General features: G+C 42.3%; 1 protein-coding gene across 1 annotated transcript in view; it reads right to left on the bottom strand.

The window, feature by feature from the left end:
• Positions 1-20,850, bottom strand: part of pear1 (platelet endothelial aggregation receptor 1) — a 60,174-nt gene that overhangs the window by 11,941 nt on the left and 27,383 nt on the right. Inside the window, exons 5-13 of the mRNA XM_026185550.1 lie at positions 14,597-14,689; positions 7,659-7,905; positions 4,870-4,972; positions 4,424-4,560; positions 3,777-3,989; positions 2,691-2,865; positions 2,482-2,602; positions 2,237-2,400; positions 1,271-1,373 (exon numbers count right to left, since the gene is read on the bottom strand). Of these exons, the coding sequence (XP_026041335.1) occupies positions 1,271-1,373; positions 2,237-2,400; positions 2,482-2,602; positions 2,691-2,865; positions 3,777-3,989; positions 4,424-4,560; positions 4,870-4,972; positions 7,659-7,905; positions 14,597-14,689 (1,356 nt within the window). The remainder of the gene's footprint in view (positions 1-1,270; positions 1,374-2,236; positions 2,401-2,481; positions 2,603-2,690; positions 2,866-3,776; positions 3,990-4,423; positions 4,561-4,869; positions 4,973-7,658; positions 7,906-14,596; positions 14,690-20,850) is intronic.

Genomic DNA, 20,850 nt, shown 5'->3' on the forward strand with positions numbered 1-20,850 from the left:
ACAGAGAGAAATGGGAACATGAGGGGTTTTAGTGGTTAACAGTTTCAGAAATGTTGCTGCTGAGCAGCCAACTCTGAAATATTTGGTAATTTAGTGTTCTCACCAAAAAGATTTTTCAAAACTGTAACTAACACGTTTTCCCCGAAACACAAAGAGCCTGTTTTATTTGCATGGATGGGAGGTGCAAAACCAGAAAAAAGTGCTTTTCATACTGGGCCAGTCTAGCAGCCTTTACGAGGCTGCACTGGGGTATGGACGTAAGAGTGAAACACTAACATCAGCATGTCAATGTTCACCTTCACTAGCACGAAACACACACGTGTTAGGTTAACAGAGTCCTCTCTAAACCCCCAAAATATTAGTCTCATCGAGTCAACAGAAGAATTGTTGGAGGTCAATAAGAGTGCAATATGTATGACTTTAACCCTGTGAGGTCATAAACATAAGCCAGATCATATCTCTTAGACAGAGCAAAAAAATGACTTTCTTGGAACAAATGTAAAAAATATTTCATGCATGTTAGAAGGTTTAGTTTTTGTCCCATATTTGTTAAAACACAGGAGAAAAATGTATTCACAAATGAAACGCTCTGTTTTCAAAGGCTTACAGTTTAGACCTCACAGGTCGAGTCAGGTGGTGTCGCGACAATCAGAAAAATGAATTTCAGATTGAGAAAACTTCATCTGGACAGCTGAGTAAGGCAACAAATGTTTAAGATCACCGCCTTCCCTTTTTAAATGGTCATATATGAAAAAGAAGGAGGAAGGAATTGGTGTTTAGTAATTCAGTTCAATTCGGCTTTATTTATACAGCACCAAATCACAACAACAGTCACCTCAAGGTGCTTTACATTGTAATGTAGACCCTACAATACAGTGAAAACCCAACAATCGTATGACCCCCTATGAGCAGCACTTTGGCGACAGTGGGAAGGAAAAACTCCCTTTTAACAGGAAGAAACCTCCAACAGAACCAGGCTCAGGGAGGGGCGGGGCCATCTGCTGCGACCGGTTGGGGTGAGAGAAGGAAGACAGGATAAGAGAGACAGAGATTAGTAACTGATAGTAAGAAACTTGATTAATTGTACAAATCTGATTGGCTCTGACACTGCTTACATTTACAACTAGACTTTCTTTAAGTCACACAACAATGAGAATAAAGGAGAGCAAGGATGGTTTAAAACCTGTGGCTCACAGTTTATCAGACCAGACTCATCTGTGACACCAAAGCCAAGCTGGCAGCGATACATCAGCAGGACGTCATCACTTACCAGACCAGCCTGGCAGACAGTGGCACTCCCCAGTGGTAGCTTGGCAGCCGTCGGCATGAACACAATCACACCTCTTCAGGCAGCCAGGCCCAAACGTGCCCATCTGCACAATGAACAAGTGCCAACGGGCAAAGAACTGTCAGGGGAATCTCCTCCACATTTGGCCAGCCCAGTCAGAGTGAGACAAAATACTACACTGGCAATGTGATGTTGTGTAGACAGCCTGGTGGGCTGGCATCGCAAAGACAAGAGGGGTACTTTTCCAAAATGCAGATTGAAGCATACAGAGGGCGAGGTAAGGGATTCAAAGCTGGACACTTCTACGGGCTGCTTAATCAGAAAACAGACAACCCGTAGAATTATCAGCCGTATGATTTGAGTGTCAGTCTTATCAAAGACGCCATTCGTCTCATCAGTGTGACATGGACTAAACACAGACCAGACTTTTCTTATCTTGGAGAGCATTTATGTTACACAGTGACAAAGTGACATCTGTGACAAAGTGACAACCACTGCTTTTATTTTGTTTATATTTTATATGCATTCAGTGTGTTATTGCACACTTATTAATTAAGATCTCCATTTACCTTTATCTGCTGATTTGTTGTGACAGGTTATTTTTATTAAATACACAATAACAATATATGTTATATATTTGTTTACATTCCAGTTTCCCCATCGAGCTGAGTCATAAAAGCATTATTGCTGTTACTCTGTGCACTTGTGTGCAGGTATGGTGTCTGACAACATCCGTATTCAAGGTTCAAGGCTGTTTTATTGTCGCCCTACAGAGAAAACTGTCTGAGACTAAAGACACTGCTGTATAGGACAGACGTGTCACAAAAACAGCGCTCCCTGTTGTCTTGTAAAAGGATGAATCTATTTAATACCTGGTTTTCCAACATCTTTTACAACTTCAAGGGTAAATATTATATATAACTCCTGCCAGTATCTCCAGATACTCACCGGGCACGGTTGGTCACAGCGCGCCCCCTGCCAGCCAGCCGTGCAGGTGCAGGATCCATCTGCAGGGTTGCATTTTGCTCCGTTGGCACAGTGACACGTGGCATTGCATCCTGGACCCCAGGTTCCTTCGGAGCAGGGGATGGAGCAGTCCGGACCTCGCCAGCCTGCAGACCCACAATCAACTGTAAGTCTTTGTTTTCCTTTTGGCCAGTTTTCCTTCATGATTGTTTTTCTTTACTCATCACCTTCTTTGCAGAAACAAGTTCCATCAATCGGTGAGCAGTCCACATAGTTTTTACAGGAGCACTCCAGGGAGCAGTTCTTGCCATAGGTGCCACTTTTACAGGGATTTTCACAGTGAAGCCCCTGCAGTAACCCCCAAAGTTTGGTTTACATGAAGACACAACAGGTATAGAAAGTGAGTCATGAGTCGTTAATCTACTCTACCACTGACCGTGAAGCCCGGGGCGCAATGGCATCGTCCTGTGGCCCCATCACACACCCCTCCATTCACACAAAGACACGGCTCCAGGCAGCCATGACCATAGAAACCATGAGCGCAGGTCTCATTGCAGTATAGTCCCGCCCAGCCCGGTTGGCACGTGCACTCTCCTTTCATTGGATGGCAGCTGGAGAGTGTAAGCAGACATAAATATGAATGGAGCAGTGAGAAACAGAGGACCTAATGCCAAAGAAAACCCACAGTCAGCGCCTGTCTACATGTACTTCAGTACTTGTCTTCATACTGCAGAGGGGCATGAAACCACTTTAAAGAAATTATATTTGATGCTGCCATTTTTCTGAGTTGGAGAATAATCTCATTGGTTGACTTTATGGTTGATGGAGCCACTGCGGCATAAGATGTTAATCAGGCTCCGTGATGCCCACAAAGGCCTGAGAAATGAAAACATCTGTGGCTGTGTGGTCTGCTTAAAGCAGCTCTTTAATTACATTTTGTGCTGCAACATTATGATACGATATGATAACATTTAACCTATACTTGGGAATTTCCAGGTAAACCTAACTGGATGAAGATCCTGGAATAGACAAGATTATTATAGGAGATCTCATTTGGTCTCATTTGGGAAGGATCCCTCAGAAGGACTTGGAAAACATGGCTTTCTGGCTTAATATAAGCACTGATGGATGGATGGTTGGATAATATAAATAACATGCCATCAGCCTCAGTTAAAATGGTGCAATACTATGCAGATAAAGTAAATAACACATATTTATGAACCAGTTATTATAATATTATTGTTCAGGATCTTTTTGAGAAATATCTGAGAGTGTTGTGAACACGAACTATATAATTAATAAAACTGTGTGTCCTGTAAAACCTACAACATTATTAAAAGAAGAAGAAAAAAACCACCCTTTGGTTAAACAGCGCAACATAAAGTGTAGAACAAGGGTAGCGTCAAATATGTGAATTCAAATTACAAGAATGTTTTTTTAATTTTTCACTTCACACTGCATGCATCACTATTCAAAGCAGTAAATGAAGCTTTTGCCAGACTCATGTAAGAGCTGCTCTTACCTGAGTGTGTGTTTGTCCTGACAGAGACACGTGCGCTCACAGTGCATGCCATATATGCCGTCTGGGCACATCCTGTCCCTGCAGTGCGGACCACTGAAGCCCGGCTCGCACAGACAGGCTCCATCGATGTTGTAGCAGCGCGCACTGTTAGCACAGTCGCACACGCCTTTACAGTCCTGTCCGTAACTACCTGCAGCACACTCCTCCTTACACCTTAATGCAGGAAAACACACAGACAGAAAAAAGCTGGGGCAATGGGATAAAATATACAAATGTGTGTTTGAGCACAGTATGCACAAACCAAATCTAAACGTTCTGCATTCCTGTGCCTCTGCTGTTTGGTTTTGCCTGAATTTTGGAGAAAAACATGCTCAAATTACTCCTGTTCACTTACAAGAAATCATAACCAGGCTGCCTTTTAATTTGAAGACGAAAAAAATGGATGACAGTGTCAAAACAATTTAAAATGCTTTCTCCAGTCAAAGGTTTCAATTGTAATGTCGAGAAGACAACTTTTCTCTGTCGGTGACTAATCCAAACATTAGACGTGGCACCGGTAAGCATACTGGAGAGGCACCTGCACAGGAAAAGCAAGAAAAGGCGGAAACAACCACATGCTGTCCAAAGATCCACTTTCACTTGCTTACCTGTGACCAGTGAAACCTTTAGCACACTGACACTGTCCAGTTTCAGCGTCACATTTTCCGTTGTTGTGGCAAACACACTCCTCAGTACAGTTTGGCCCAAACCTTCCTTCTGGACATCGCTCGGTACAGACTGGACCCTGAACAGCAGAATGGAAAAATCATTAAGCACACAGAAAAACAAAAAAGACAAATGGATATAGATGCGTTATTGCAAAAATATGAACTAAAATGCCATCGGCTTCTGCACTCACTGAGAAAATAATGAGCTGTCAGATGGGCTCGCAATCAGAACAACATGTGCAAGTCATGCAAGTGCATCCTTTCAAAATGTCAGTGTTACAAAAAAGTGACTGTTTTTCCAGAATTCGAAGCCAGCTGGAACATGAAACACGAGCTAATTTAAAACCTGGCAACCTGCATGAGTAACAGAAAGCCTCAAAATATACCGTCCATCCAGGTGGGCAAGCGCAGATCCCTTTGCCTTTACAGATGCCACCATTCTGGCACGGGCATCGCGCCTGGCATTTCCTCCTACACGAGGTCTCACAGCTGGGGGGAGAAAAAAGATGGCTTAATGTCTCCTGACTGCAATTAACTGCTTTTAGCGACAAAAGACTGCATTTGTGTTGGTACATTACTCAGAAACCTGCAGTACTCATTTTCAGCTCCATTAAAAAAAAATTGTAGAGCGGTGTTGAATATTACGCAGTTCAAAATAAACCTTATCAATCTTTAAACTTTCCAGGGTGGACTTGCAGACTCCATGAATGTGGAAGAACTGAGATGAAAAAGGCAGCTAGTTTATTCATCCTTTTGAAAACTGATTGATGCTCAATAAAGAAGAAACATATATTTCACAAGCTATAGGACCTTCTGCCGTCTGGCAAATTTCACCGGAAATGGGTTAAAGGGCGTCTTTCACTTGGACTTATGGTTCCAGCTTTTTTTTTCTTTAATCTTGGCGAATATTTTTTTCTTTTCTTTAAGTTTCTTTTCAACTTAAAGAAAAGAAACACTTTGCAGGCATGTTCTTTATATTGTGGTTTTGTCAGCTGCACATCCATGATTTAAATCTCCCGTTTCTCTGCATCCCAAAGATGCTCTATTAGACTCAGATCTTGGGATCATTTAAACGTTGTTATGCTAAATAAAAGCTGCTCAGTATAACCTGAGCTTTGTTACATGGTGCATTATCCTGCCGGAAGCAGTCGTCAAAAGAAGGTTGCACTGTGCTCATAAATACTTGATGTTTACTTGATGCTAAGGGCCTCAAAGTGCGTCAAGAAAAATATCCAACACATCATTACAAAATCAACAACAAGCTGAAGCTTTGATCCAAAGCAAGATGGATCCATGCTTTCATGTTGTTTACACCAAACTGTGACCCTGCCATCCAAATGTCACAACAGAAACTGAGACTAATTAGATCAGGTAATATTTCCCAAACTGTTGTCATCTGATTTTGTTGGGTCAGTTTCCTGTTTTTAGCTGACAGGAGCGGCATCCAGTGTGGTCTTCTGCTGCTGTAGCCCATGTGTGTTGTGCATTGTGAAATGTTGGTCTGCGTACTTTTGTTGTAACAAGTTGTGAAAATACAGAAAAACATAATAGATCAACTTCTGGACTCAATTTTAGAATTTTTCCTGCAGTTTTTATGTCTAAAAGTAGCTGAATATGTAAAAAGAATCAAGATGATCCATCAATTCCTCTTCCGGTAATGCGGAATGTGTCTTTAACCAATCACATTAGAGATTACAACCATCGCAAGGATATTACATTTTCTAAAACGGATGATATGAAAACGCTACAAATACACACAATTATTGACCCAGATTTATCCCCTAATCTCTGTTGCCAAGCCGCCTTTTTTATTTAGCTCAAAGTGGAGTCTTGTGCTTTCACATTGGCAGAATGAGAGTTTCCACTAATGTGTAGTGGGGAAATGTTTTTACTGCTTACTCATCCTCAGGGGCATCTAAAAAACAGGGCGTAACAGATGACTCATGGAGTACAGAGTAGACCATCGGGGTCTCTTTTCAATCTTCGAATTAACTCACGGAAACAAATAAAAAGATGGATCAGCAAAGAGGAAGATGAGGGTCTAACATACCTCTGGAGAACATTCGGGTAATTAAGTAGGGTCTAATCAAGTGCTGTAATAAATGTCTCCCAAAAGAAATAACTAACAAAGTGCAATATTCTAAAAATGGCTCCTAATGAAAAGGAAAATACACTGTTAACTTTTAGCAAGAGCGACTCGCAGAAGGCTGCTAAAATATCCGAACTGTTAAATGGATTGCAATCTAATTTTATACAGGCACTCATGGCTTCCCAATCCTAAATTCATCCCACCGCACCTCCATAATAAACGGGACCCAAAAAATCTGCTGCCAACGTCTCACAGAGGTCCAGGCCCCGAGGGGTCGGAGCTATTTTGGTGTGCATCTCTTCAGCATTTCTAATTAGTGTGTCAGGCATCATTCTGATTTGATTAACTTCTTGGTTACCGCTAACACAACTGCTAACAAGGTATCAATCTTCAAGCTGTATATTTTCTTGCATCCGATAACCTAAATATAGTCCCACAAATGTCTAGTGTGATCTTACTTTTGCTCACCAGACGCTTTCAGCACATTAGGATGAATATCTGCTTCGACTCTTAGGATTAATCAAGAATCTGACCATATTTCTCCATCAGAATTTCTTCCATAGCCTGGAGCTGAAAGTCGATTTTTGTACCTTACATTCCCAATAATCATCTACTAACATTTCTTCTAGTGTCACCACAAGGTTACTCACAGACTTTAGATGTGCTTTCAATATTTATTCCCCAAGCAGAAATGTGAAATAACTGTCTACCCTTTGAGTTTTAATCCAGCACCATCATGGGGCCAGAATTTGTGAGATAATTGTCAAAGTATGCAATATATACATATACAAAGTACAGACTCGGCTGCTAAGAAAATGTTAGCATTAACAGATGAAGGAAAGCTGGTGAATATGGTTAATGTCGGCACTTTGGATTTGTCATTTTGTCATCATCGTGCTTGCACAGCTGTGGTGTCTGTGAGGTGGCCTCATGCAAATCTCACCCAAGAGTCAGATTTTGAATGAAACTGAAAAGTAAGTTCTTCATAGAGAAACATTGCCAATGTCTGTAAATTTTTATCACTTTTTACAAAGTCAGTGTTGGATTTTAGAAATTTGCTAAGCTGTTTTGTTTGTTTGGACTTACTAAGTCCCTGTGAATCCATCCCGACAAATGCACTCTCCTGTTGCTTTATCGCAGGATCCTCCGGTTGCACACTTGCACCTCTGCAGACAGCGCTTCCCAAATGTGCCTGCTGGACACGACTCTTCACAGTAGCGTCCATTGAACCCTGGAGGACAGCGACATGATCCCTTCACAGGGTCGCAGAGAGCTCCGTTCTCACACTTGCACTGCTGCTTGCAGTTCGCTCCCCAGTGTTTATCGTCACAGTCTGAAAGGTCAAAGGGCAAACTCAGTATACTGAATCATGTAAAACATTAGCCTTTTCCAACATTTTTAAATATCTTTTGATTTTGTTTCAAACTGAAAGAGTTAGTTCCTATATAGATCTATACCGCAATCATGGTATTGGCTTGCTCAGATCATACCTTCAGATCTCATATGGGGCACATGTAACCTGTTTCAGCCTGCTGCACAGCTTCTCCTTGTAATTGTCTGACTTAATGTCACGTCTGCTGCCATGCATGCTCTGTCATCTACTGGGGCTCTTGTTGCAGCTCTCCACGTATGACCATAGCTTTTCTATAGCTCTTAACTGCAGCCAGGGGGGTAGTAACGAAATAAATACAGGAACCTGCAACATGGGCTCCTCTTCTTTGTGTTTGTGCCGTTGTTGGTGTTTAGCTCTGGGGAATATAAAAAGATCTCATCTGGAGTGGAGTGAGGCCAAGTGTTAAAAACTTTTTTGATCCTTGATGCTTCATCTTTGTTCCCCTTTTCAAGCCAACTTTTCCAGCCATGAGCATTTGACCCACACATAACTCTCTCACCATAAGGGGATGAATCGCTGGCTTTTTTAGGACTTCCACAAGCTCGTCTCTGCATGGGCTGATGTCCCACAATCCCTTTGTGTAGACAAAGACAAACTGACGCAGGACCGTAAATGGCGCATTGAGGGGTGTTCAGAAAGAAGAAGACTAGCAACTGTTCAATGACCACAGACCCTGGAATGTCATTGAAATTCACCAATTTGCAGAGATGAGTCAGAGTAACACTGACCAATGAGAAGAGAGCACACCCTGAGATATGTTCTTCTCAACTTTGAGGGAAGCAACTGAAGCAACTGCCAACAGGAGAAATTGATACCACTGACTGGCATGTGATGAGGTGAGAAATACAAGTACAACATACATAATGATGTTCTAAAGTCTAAGTGAAACAAGCAATCACTTCATATGTGGATGAGACTTTAGGAAGAACTGGCAGGATGCAGAGCAGAGCCACGCGGCCCGATTACAGCAGATGGAAACGATGATCTTCTTTCTGCTGAAGTGGTCCTGATTGATCTCAGCTAAAAAAGGATTCAGCTCAGCTTTCAAACACGTCTTTCCAAAAATCAGACTGAGCATGTGTTTATACAGGACATCACATTACTGTATTTATTCTGAAGAAAAGTTGTCCTTTTGTTTTGTTTTTTTCCACAACCCCCACAGCTCGTGCAGTCACACGACTGCACACACTCACACGACGGAGCTTCTCACTTTCATTGCCCACATTTTCCAGTGATTTAAACCAGTCGTTTTCCAGTAAAACCTCCTGCTTCTCTAAACAGTGAGTCAAAGCTACTCTGCGATGCTGGAAATGAAATAAAAACACCGAGTCAAAATAAAATTACACATGATTATTGAAACTTGCATACGGTGCAAGTATGATGATTTTGTGTCCGTTCTGTTGCTCCTAATTGATTTTCCTCCCCACACACTGTTATGTACGCTCAAATATATGATGTCATGGGAAACAAACAGAAACAAATGTGATTAGATTCTGTGCCCTGTTCAACAACAACAAGAGAGGGAGTGTCTGATGCCATTCTTCCTCAACCAAATCTATCCCTTTAGCTCGCAAATGTTACGTTACTGGCAGATAATTTGGAATTGGCAGGGAGATCTGCATGGAGAGGATTTTAATGGAAAATAATGCAGGAGCCTGGTGATTGGCTCTCGAGGCTTGTACGCAGAGGAAATTCACACAAGGTTTGGATTTCAGTTCATGATGAAGAGATCTTAGTCCATGGAGAGAACCCAGATTGGTCATGGGTGCATTCTTAAAATTTCTCATCAATTACCTCGACTATCTTGGACATCGGAGAAAACGTGATATCCAATAACACTGACGTAACTGATGGATGGGAGTCGGTTATCTTCTCCAGAGCTAAAAGTGTTTCCAACAATTTCACGCTGACCTGCAGTGAATCATCCTCTGCTCTGTGAGCTACACTCCATGCGTGTACGTGTCTCACTCCCACCTTTGCCGGTGTTGAACATACGCCCGAGCACGGCTTAGAAAAATACAAGGAACTGCATTGACTGTTACTCTCAGCATGTACAGCCAAATTTGTCGTGGAGCAAATCGCGCTGCCACAGACTGTAGAGTTTATTGCACTTACTCGAAGCCTCTTTTGTTTAAAAGAACTTCACTTGTTCTCTGTGTGGGCATTGGAGAAGGCAGTATGTCACGTTGAGTAACGAGAAACTCAGCTGGAGCAGCGATTATGTTTACACAGACATTCTCCAGGGCACCAGGGCAGATTTACTGAAGGGCTCTGAGAGCTGACTGCTGATACAACCAGCAGTTGTTTGAGTGAGTGGATGAAATTTACCAGAGTGGACGTGAACAGGAAGCTATAATCCCATTTTTATTAGTCTTACTGTGGAAATTGATTTTCAAGAGGATAAGTAATCTGGATATATGTGAATTTAAACTTTCGATACAATGATTATAAATCCCTTTTGCCATGCTTGTTACTTGGGCTTTCAATATCGGATATGGACAATTTATTCTTGATATAGCTGTATAAGAGGTATCAAACATGCAGTGGTCTGATAGTGCTGATACTGTATCAGCTGCATTCGCTCAAAGAAAAAGAAAAATGTCTTCAGTGGAGACATTGGCCTTGTTTCTGTTGCAGGAAACTGTTTCATCTGTTGCATGTTTGTGCATGCTCTTACTGCAGAAACCAGCCTGTAGGACCTCTTTCTGAGTTCTTGCCATGAGAGAAAACAAGCGCAGTCACCATTTAAGGCATGTCTGAGCTTCCCCCAAAACTGCTGAGTCTTGCTCAACGCTGATTATGAAAACTCAGAAAAAGCTTTCTTTCATGTAATCACATCCTCCTCCACATGAATGCAGTCGCATTGGGAACCCAGTACAGCTTAAATCAAGTTATGGAAACATATTTTCACATGTTAACATTAGTTGCTATGACTTTGCTCACTTGTCTCCGAACCCTCTCTTTTTCTGCTCTCTCTTTACTGCCCTCCTAGCGTAAGGGTTTTCAGGACATACATGCAGCAAATGTTTTGCTCATGTTGACATGTCTTAATTTGCACAAATATGGATTTCCCCAGCTTCCATGTAATCATAGCATGTGAAAATGTTTCTTTGCTTTGGTGTGAAAGAACAGTGAGTGCAGGCTGCTGTAATATCAAACACTAACATTTGCCAAATACAGTAGTTGGATGTTATAACCGACAATACAACTTATTAAATTGTCTCACTTTTTTTTAAACTGAACTGAACAGTCAAGCTGTTGCAGTATTGCTGCATCACATCATGAGACACATGGTTTCAGTGGAAACAGAACAGCCAAAAGGCCCAAACAGGGCTCCGTTACTCTAAATGTTCGCACCACCAAGTCTCTGCCAAACCTGCAGCGGCCAATAGAATTATCCAAAACATGATTCTGTATGTCCTTAAACACATCTAAAAAACTATGTTTGGATACGGATGCTTTAGATTTATGTCTAGTAATTTTGCAACTGTAGATGTCCACAACTGGATATTTGCTGACAACAGTTTGCAGTACAACAATGGATTAGAATCAAGTACTGCTTCCAGTTGGGAACCAGCTCTCGATTTCCATGAGAATTACATGACTCCAAGACTATCACCTCCGTTTATCAGAGCTGGCATAGTTTTCCAACAGCTGCACATTGCAAAACAATGACTTCAAACTGAGCCATTAGTAGTAGGCAGTAGAGCCTCTGCTTACCTGATTCACATGGAAGCATTTTTATTCCGTTTCTACTCAGTGTTACGAGTTTGAGAGTTAGCAGGCTCTTCTCCACACAAATATGATAATGAATCGGTTCATAATATGACACATAACAAGAATCAAATGCTATCAAACAAATCTTATCATCACTCCCTCATTGGAGATGTGATTTCTGAGCTCCCAGCTGGCTGAGTCCTTCATCAGTTAATTATTCACATCTGTTTGTTTCACGTACTTTAGCCAACCTATGTCCAGCACTGATTTAATCATTATAATAGAGTCAAAATTGCCCAAACGTTGATGTCAAGGGAGCATTGAAGGCCCATTTTCCTTTCTAATTGTTTGCATCTGTGAACCTGCCCTGTGCCTGATAGGTTATCACAGTAACACATGCAGAAATGATGGCCTTCAATTTTGAACTATGAAATATCTGAGAAACACATTTTCTCAACTTTGATTAGAGAAATTTATCCTACAGAATAAAAGTGTGGCGGGGGAGGCTGGGATGAAGTTGGTACGGAGGAGAGCTGGTAAAGGTGGTTGAGTTTAAAAATCTAGGATCAACCACCCAAAAAACAGACAGTCCACAAGAAAAATGAAGAAGACAGTGTAGGCAGGATGGAGCTGAGTGTCAGGGGAGATGTGTGACAGAAGGACAGCTGCAAGAGTGAAAGAGAAGGTTTCCAAGATGGCAGTGAGACCTGCTGTGATGTTTGGTTTGGGGATGGTGGCGCTGACAGAAAAACAGGAGGCCGAGCTGGAGGTGAGTGACCAGGATGGACAAGATTAGAAAAGACTGGTGTTAGACAGACAGTTTGAACAAGTGCAGAGGAGAGAGTGGATATACTGGACAAAGCATAATAAAGACAGAGCTTCCAGGCAGGAGGAAAAAAGGAAGACCACAGAGTCATGGATGTAGTGAAGGAGGACATGGAGAGACTTGGTGTTACATAAGAGGATGTTAATAATAGGGTGAGATGGAAGCAGATGAGCCCCTGTGGTGACCAATAAAAGGAAGCAGCCATATATATATATATACAGTTTTTTTTAATCAAAGTGACATTATCCTAAATTGCAAACCTTAAATATGGATTTTCACGGGATCACACGGCTCTTATGCACCTCACACTTGCATACATACACATGAATGATCCTATAAAACAAACCTTGCTACTCAACTTGTGGCAGTAAAACTACAAAACAAGCTTAAATTATAAATTAATTTGAGTTCTTATTGATATTTCAGTGGCATTGGCGTTCTGTCCCTGCGTATGTACAGCATTAAAAATAGTTAATCTTGTAAAAAAGAATTTCTAAATAAAGTTAAACAGAAAATCCTCCTCCCTTCTGAGTTGAAGATATGACTATTTAGCCACAGGACGAGTCATTAATTTGACCACTACTGTGATTCAAACTGGAATCTGCATTACTGCATGTAAGTAAAGCCACTAACTGCTGCACGCTTCAGAGCTGGCATGTGTTCAGTGTCCTTTATGAAGAATGCAGACAGACACGATGGGAACATTCTTCCTTTTCCCGTGTGTATTGTCCAAGCAGCGCCTTGGGTTTTGCTTGCATCCAAAGTCCACATAATCTCCTGATCACCTAACAAGCAGCACTCACTGGTGATTTTTGGAATTCACCCTTCAGGGTCCCTGAAAAACCTGCTGGGAGCTAGAAAATCTATCCGTGAGGAATACCAGAGGCTTCATTGCCTGTTTGTCCATTTCATCCCAACCCCCTCCTCTATTTTTTTGTCACGCTGAGCCATGTCCCCTTCTAAATCTAGTCTCTATATTCAGAATGTTTTCAGTATGAAAACATTAGGCCCCTCTCCTCTTTCCCACAGCTAACTAGCTCAACACACAGGCATCCAGGAAGTGTGGGGTCATATTTTGCCAAGAAAGACTCCATTACAGGAGCCAAGAAGAAAAAGGAGTGGAAGAGGAGAAAAGAAAAGAAGAAACTTAAAGTGTGGGTTAGGGTAGCAGGGAGGTGTAAGAAGAGACAGAGAGAAGTGAGCCATGCAAAAGAAGGAGAGTGGGGTAACATTTTCCATTTCCTCTTCCCATCATCCCACTGTCAAGGCATCAACCGCTACCCGCTAAAGCTAATTCCTGCTCTCTGCAAACGAATGGGGGAAAACAGAAGAGGGGGGGCTGTGTACTGTTGACCCAGCTGAGTGCGATGAAATGGGCCTGAATATAGTGGAAAACGGGGGAAACAGGAGCCCCTTAAAAATGCAGCTCTGAGTTCACACTCCACTGTTTGGATGATCAAATTTAAAAAGATTTCAAAAAAGGCAAACAGGGTTAGATTCACGACTCTCAGTGGTTATATAACCATTTCTGCTGACTTCAGTTCTGTAACAGGAGCCAAAAAGTGCAGCAGGATCAGCCTTAACTCTTCTTTATGGACTCCTTTCTGTGCATGAAACAGGACTTATCTTACCACCTCTTCACTGCTTGTGTTTGTAGGTAGTGATTGTTTTATTCCTTTTATTTTGACAGCACATGTCTGCTTTTTTAAGAAAAGCTGACTTGACATTGCTTCTTCTTTTTTTGTCAGTAACCGTGAACGAACGTTGGAGGTTCAGCTCAGCCTCCTTGTGGACTAGTAAACTGGTTTCTGGACTGAGTCTGATATAAATGAGTCACTGCTGTGCATGCGGTAATGCTCCCTTGCTGTTTCCATTGGAGAGGCTTCAGTGTGTGATGGAGAGGTGTATGTGAAGATCAGCCACTTGACTAATGGCCATTGCTCATTTCCTGTTGTGAATGTGAAGTGTATTTTTTTCTGTGGAGCTGAAGGGAAAGGGAAAGAGACGAAAGCAACAGGAGAAACAGCAAATGAGAGAAGAGACGAGAGTGAGGAAATGTCTGTAAGCGAGAGGAAGGCTGATTCATACCGCTGGAGCAGTCATCTCCTCGCCAGCCTCCCTCGCACTGGCAGCGATCTGGAGCGACACACCGGCCGTGGACGCACTCCTTAGTGCAGCGAGCTGTTGGTGAGAAGGAACAGAATTAGAAACAGATTTGTGGAGAAGGGTCAGGGTTTTAAAGAAGCTTTAATGTTTACGTTATCTCAAGCTTTTGGCCAGAAAATTGGATAATGTCACAAAAGCACAGTAGTTTTTTATTTAACCAGGTTCCACTGAGGCTGGTGACCTCTTTTTCCAGAGAGACCCGCCAAGTGCTTTCAATCAGGACGATCCAACATCAGGCACGCAAATAAAACTGTTGTAAAAACCAGGTTACAAAGTATGAGGGCACAAAGAAAATGAAGACTTACTAAAAGACAGGTGTGTGTATGAAAAATTGACATGCGCAGTTTTTAAAAAGCAATGCATAAACCTGCATTCTTTCTATCTGCAAGCAAGGGGTGATCAGTCTGGTGCAGGAAGTAGTCCGTTTATAAATGAGAGAAAATGACGCTCACTAAACACCAGATTATGGTCTCAGCGGCAGGTTTGACTTCTGAATTTTATTGTAAATTTCAAATCCATCTCGTCACATACAATAGGCCCCATCGTATCTTAAAGACCCATGTATCAGCCCAACACTTCACTCTCAGACTGCTTGTGTTTCCAAGAATTTCTAAAAGTGGAATGGGAGGCAGAGCGCTCAGCTATCAGCTCCGGGTTTGGTTTCAGGAGACAAACGCCCTCTCTGAGAGTCTGCCTTCTAAAGAATAGCCTTCAAACTTTCCATGTTTGATAAAGCATATAGTTAGGGTTGGATATAATGACCCTAGACCATCCCGTAGTTATGCTGCCATCCATTCAGCCATGCCCAGTGACTTCCCATGACGCACTAGGTTTTTCTTCTCCACACCTATTTCATTCTCCATGTGTTTATATTACTACTGGATATCATCAGATTTTATCTTCTGACAACCGTGTGTGTTCTTTCCTGTCTCTTTATGTCAACCAGTGGTGGCAGATGGCTGCCCCTCCCTGAGCATGGTTCTGCTGGAAGCCTCTTCCTGTGGAGAGGGAGTTCTTCTTTCCCACAGTGGCCAAGTGTTGCACTATGAAACTGTCTGATTGTTGAGGTTTTCTTTCTAATTCTGTAGGAGCTTTACCGACAATATACAGCACCTTAAGGTGACCATTGTTGTGAACTGGCTTTATATAAATAAAACTGAACTAAACTGAAGGTTTGGGGTTTATTTTAAAAATTATAGACCTATAAGTTACCTTCCAACTTGACCTTTCAAATCACTGCAAAACAACTGATCCTAAAAAAAACTAAAAACATATCTTTCTTTATGGTACAGACTGAAGCCATTCACATGCAAACAACCATTTATTTAATTAATAGTCTGATATGTTGCTTTTTTCAGTCAGTCTGGTATCACTGCAAAATCCCTTCACATCATAGCTCAGCCAAGGTATCCTTGGTAGAAGTATCCCCATGCGCTTACCTGCTGCTCTCTGGCAGGTAGCTCCATGCCCTCCTGGGTTTTAAATGCACCTTAGAACACACATGCATCAACACTACAATGAGCGGGTGGAGGGAGGTTTGGAGTCTTCTCTCACCCCCATTCTCTGCGACCTGCTGGAGCGGGGGGGCTAGGAGGAGGAGTTGGCCGTCCGACTGCGGTCTGGAGTGTGGGGCCTTCCTGCTGCTGCGGAGTCGGGGCGGTCTGCCTCCCCCCACCGCAGGGAAAAGGGTAACACCACCTGGGTCTGGGTGCAGTTCCCCCCCTCCAGGGGCAAGGGTACCTAGACCCGGGGCTTAGAGTATGCTTGGGGAGTGTGATCGTGTGTACAGCGTCTCTTTATGTCTGTCTCCACGTTGGTTGAGTGTGGAGTAAGTGCATATGAGAGCATGAGGGTGGGAATGGATGTTTGTATCTGTGTGTGCCTGTATGTCTGTGTCTATATGTCAGGTTGGGTGTCAGGCGCCACCTCTCTGGGGACATCTTAGGCCCTCCAAGGTTTGGAGGCCTATCTCCCCCTACCACCACTTCCCCTGCCAGTGGCGGACCCCCTCAGACATCGGTGCGTTGGTGGTTCTTTGTATCCGGGGATGGGCGTCCAGGTACACACCGGCTCACTCCTTGGCGGCCGCTTATCGGGGCCTGGAGCCTGGGGCTTGCTCGGGCCACTTCGGAGGTGGGGTGCCCCCGGCCTCGGGGCCTGGGGCTCGGTCACTCAGGCACGGCTGGCTGCCGGCGGAGCTCACGGGCGCGTCACTGCAACTCCCCCTGGCTTCTGCTCCGCGGCTGCTGAGTGAGCCCTCATCTGGGACTCTCCTCAGCTCTTTCTGGGACAGTGGCGCAGCTGCCCCTCTGTTGGTCTTCCTTGGTCTCTTGTGTTCTGGGCGCCTCTGGATGTCTGGAGTTTTGATCTCCTCCATACCTGCTTCATGCCCTGGAGGACGGGGCTGTGGCCCCCCCACACCCTCTAGCAGATTATTACATGAAGGAACCTTTTAAAAAACAAAAAACAAGCGCGTCCATGCTCACAGGTGTACACACGGGTGATCACACCCACAAACTACACCCTTTTTGGCTCCTACCTCAAAGCACACTGTGTTCTGTTGATCTTATGTGCTGCACAATAATGTTTAATATTTAGTATTTACTGTCATATTCCCATATATCATTGTGATGTTGTTTATTCTATTACTCTTGTTCTCTTCTGCTTACTTTCTTTTTTCTTTCTCAGCAGGTGATCCAGGTGATCGATATATGCATTTTTTTTTCTCTGCCCGTTCTGTTGGTTTTTGTCTTTTGCCCTTCTCCCCCGTCCCTCTTCTCAGCTGTTTCTCTTTCCCTCTTTCTTTCTGCCCTTCTTTCCCCCAGTCAAGTCTGTCCCATATTCAGTAAGTGAAAATAAAATAAACAATAAAAGGTGAATCAAATGGACCATTATGGCAAGGCTGGGATGGTCAATTTGGTAAAGTAAATCCGTTGGGCATCTTTCTTTGCCTTTAGACAACAATTCTGATGGCAAAAGAGCCAAACGGGACAGGCAAAAAAAAAAAAAAAAAAAAAAGAAGTATCCCTTGTTATCATGCTTGGTTTCAATAAACCGAGGTGGTGATGATCAAAATGACCAACTCAAGGCTTTAAAACCAGAGTCCATTAACCAGTTGGTGATGTTGCATTACCTATGTCCGTCTTTTATATACAGTCCAGACTAAAAGAACAATTTACTGCTAGGTTAGTTAAGCCTTTTACCTAAAGGATACCACATATTTAACTCAATTTGTTTCTGCAAACTCATACTGGCTGCAGTAGCAAACATACTGTTTTCTCTTCATACGCTGGAACAGGCAGCGGGAGATGTGTCTTGGGAGATTATGATTGGACGATGAGCTCCATGAAATCACTCCGAAGATATGAGGGTAGTTTGTCCAGCATGGCCTCGTAAATAAAAACATACCCATGACTCAAGAGCGAGATGGCCGGCCAACAGCAGACTACAGGACACGGCGATGAGTTATTGGTTTAAAAGTTAGACTTGATGCGCTGTGATGAGTCCGGTTTACAGAGACATTGCAGTGATATGTGAATAAGACGTTGTCGTAATCAATGGCAGCAAAAAGCTTTTTCCTGGCTTTGAAAGAACAAACTCACTTTCACTCAAATCAAGTTTGAGTCAGAGTCACTGTCTGCCACTGAAGACTGCAAGAAACAAGCTGAAGAAAAGAAAACAATTAAACTGCAGATTATTTTGTGGAATCATTGTGTAAAAGTCTGCAAAATCTCTTTAAAGTAAAACAAATAAAAAATAACAGATGACTTTCCAGAAGCTGGGACGACATCTTCAGAGGTCTTCTGTGCAGCTCCAAAGATATTCAGTTTGCAATGATGCAAAACAGAAGTGCAACAAATCATCACAAAAATGACAAATTGATTTTCTACTGCTTGGTTCATTGATTGATTAATCCTTGCAGCTAAGCTTTTTCCATTTCCATTTTTTGTAAGATTCCAGAGTTACTAATTATGCTTCATGTCGGCATGATTTTGTTCTTTTAATCATTAAACACCATGAAATAGATTTCAAAGCAACAAATCCGAGTTGTTTATACAATCAAAATCTATTCAACTGTATTATTTCCCTGTAAATGTATTCCACCCATCGTAAGCGGCGCACGAGCTGCCAGCTCGACAGCTGGGCTCAACCATGCAATTGAAAGCTCCAGCGTTAAGATGCCATTCAGACTGTCAAGGAGCTTCCTTGTAAAAAGAGTCTCTCAGCTGTGCGCAAGCCAACATCATAAACGGCTCTGCTGTTAATTAAGTGAATTCAAACATGCATTTATGACTGGAGACTACAAATCTCTTTAATTTTTTTGTTACAAAAGCGTTTTCTCTGCTGACAGCAACGTGCTGCGAATGCACATGTTTTTCTTTCAATTCAAACTCAATAAACAGTAATTTTACTGATTACTTTTTCCCCTTTAATTGAAGGCGTGCGGATACTGGGGGAGGGAAACTTGGGGATCTAACATGTCATCAAACGAACAAGGTAAACATAATTATAGGTAATTATATATATTTAGAAAAAAAAACACTACATTGTACAGAAACTGGGTTCAGAGCTATAGATGACACGTCGATGGAGGATATTTCAATTACAAAGCTCAAAACACGCTCATCTGGTTCCGTTCTGGCCTTTCTCGTGTCAGTCATGAAAATCAGAGGTTGGGCTAAAGGTGGCACACAATAGGCAACCGTAAACACATATTATCTCTGCTGGGCGACAAGCATCCGTCTACAAAATGTCAGTTTTTCAAGCACAAAGCACGCAAGCCTTCTTATTATCATACTTTACTCCTAAGATCATCCAGCGATGAATGGGAAGGTCTGTGAAGCTACTGTAGAATTTCCTCAAACCATGCAGCCTCACGAGTGGTTTCGTGTTATTTATATCTGTCGCTGCTGTTTGTAAGCAATAAGAGAGTGTCAGTGCGCTGCTGACAGCTGCAACAGTTTCAACCTATGCGACGACACTGATCAGTCACATTGTTTAAACCAGCCAAGAAGAGAGTAGCAGCCATGTGGAGAGAGACACAAAGCTCCCGATTAAACCTGCGTCATGTTTCAGGCAAGTGATTGAAGCAAATGCCAACGGGTCTGAAAAAACTGTTGACTGTGGTAAATACACTACACAGCGTCACCTTTGCAACATCAGTTGGTTACTAACTAACCATCAGCTACAAAGTGATGCACAATGGGTGAATTGCTTTGCAGATCAGGGTTTAAATGTGCACGTATTTACTGCTTTCTTGCAAATTTTAGCCCTTTGCATTAGAATACTTCTTAATAAAGAAGTACTATAACCTTATGTAATATTTACTCATGTCTTAAATTCAATGTGTTTCGTGCCTGAATTCCATTATATCAGTATGTCCAGAGAGCTGACATACTGAGTCTGGACCAATAGAAACATGTCCTTGTATGATGACAGTTGGGTCTCTTCATCGGTGGTAATACACTCAAACAAATATTTTAACCCAGAATGCTGACTTTAACTAACTTTTCATTTTGTTACATAAGTACAATGGAAAATGTTACATTTAATGATATCTGGTCAAATTAAATTGACTTGATTTGTATACATTCAAATCATATTTTCCTTAATGATTAATTACTTGATTTAATATATTTCAGTTTTATTTCACTCACATTTATTGCTTTGTGTCCATGAGGGCAAAGAATTATTGTTTTGAGTGTATCATGAACAACTTTTATATTATTAAAAATACTTTTTTAATATAAACTGACAAACTCAGGCGCCCCACCTTTGTGTGAAAAAGCCGATAACTTCAAACTTCCACCTACAGAGTCTTATTTCTACAAGTGGGGTTAATATTGTGTCTCCCTTGTACCAACAAACCCACTCTGCCCCTTCAGGGCATGGATGGTGGATTTCTGAGTCGTGTGGCTTGCAATGTGAAGCCACAGAAAATTGGGTTTGTACCAGTTTATTCCTTGGATGCTCAGTCAGACGGGGATCTTGAGAGGTTGGAGGCAGATTTGGCATATTGGGATCTTTGTCATGTTCCTCAAGCTGGTTCTGAGCAATTTACATTACATTGTTGGGCAAACTGTCCTGGTGGGAGAGGCTGCTGTGGGTGATGAGCGTGTCACACTGTTTAGGTGTACATACACCTTGAGTAACATCTTCATGAGCAAGAAGAACCA

This window comes from Astatotilapia calliptera, chromosome 11 (genome assembly GCF_900246225.1).
Source record: "Astatotilapia calliptera chromosome 11, fAstCal1.2, whole genome shotgun sequence".
Lineage (NCBI taxonomy): Eukaryota > Metazoa > Chordata > Actinopteri > Cichliformes > Cichlidae > Astatotilapia > Astatotilapia calliptera.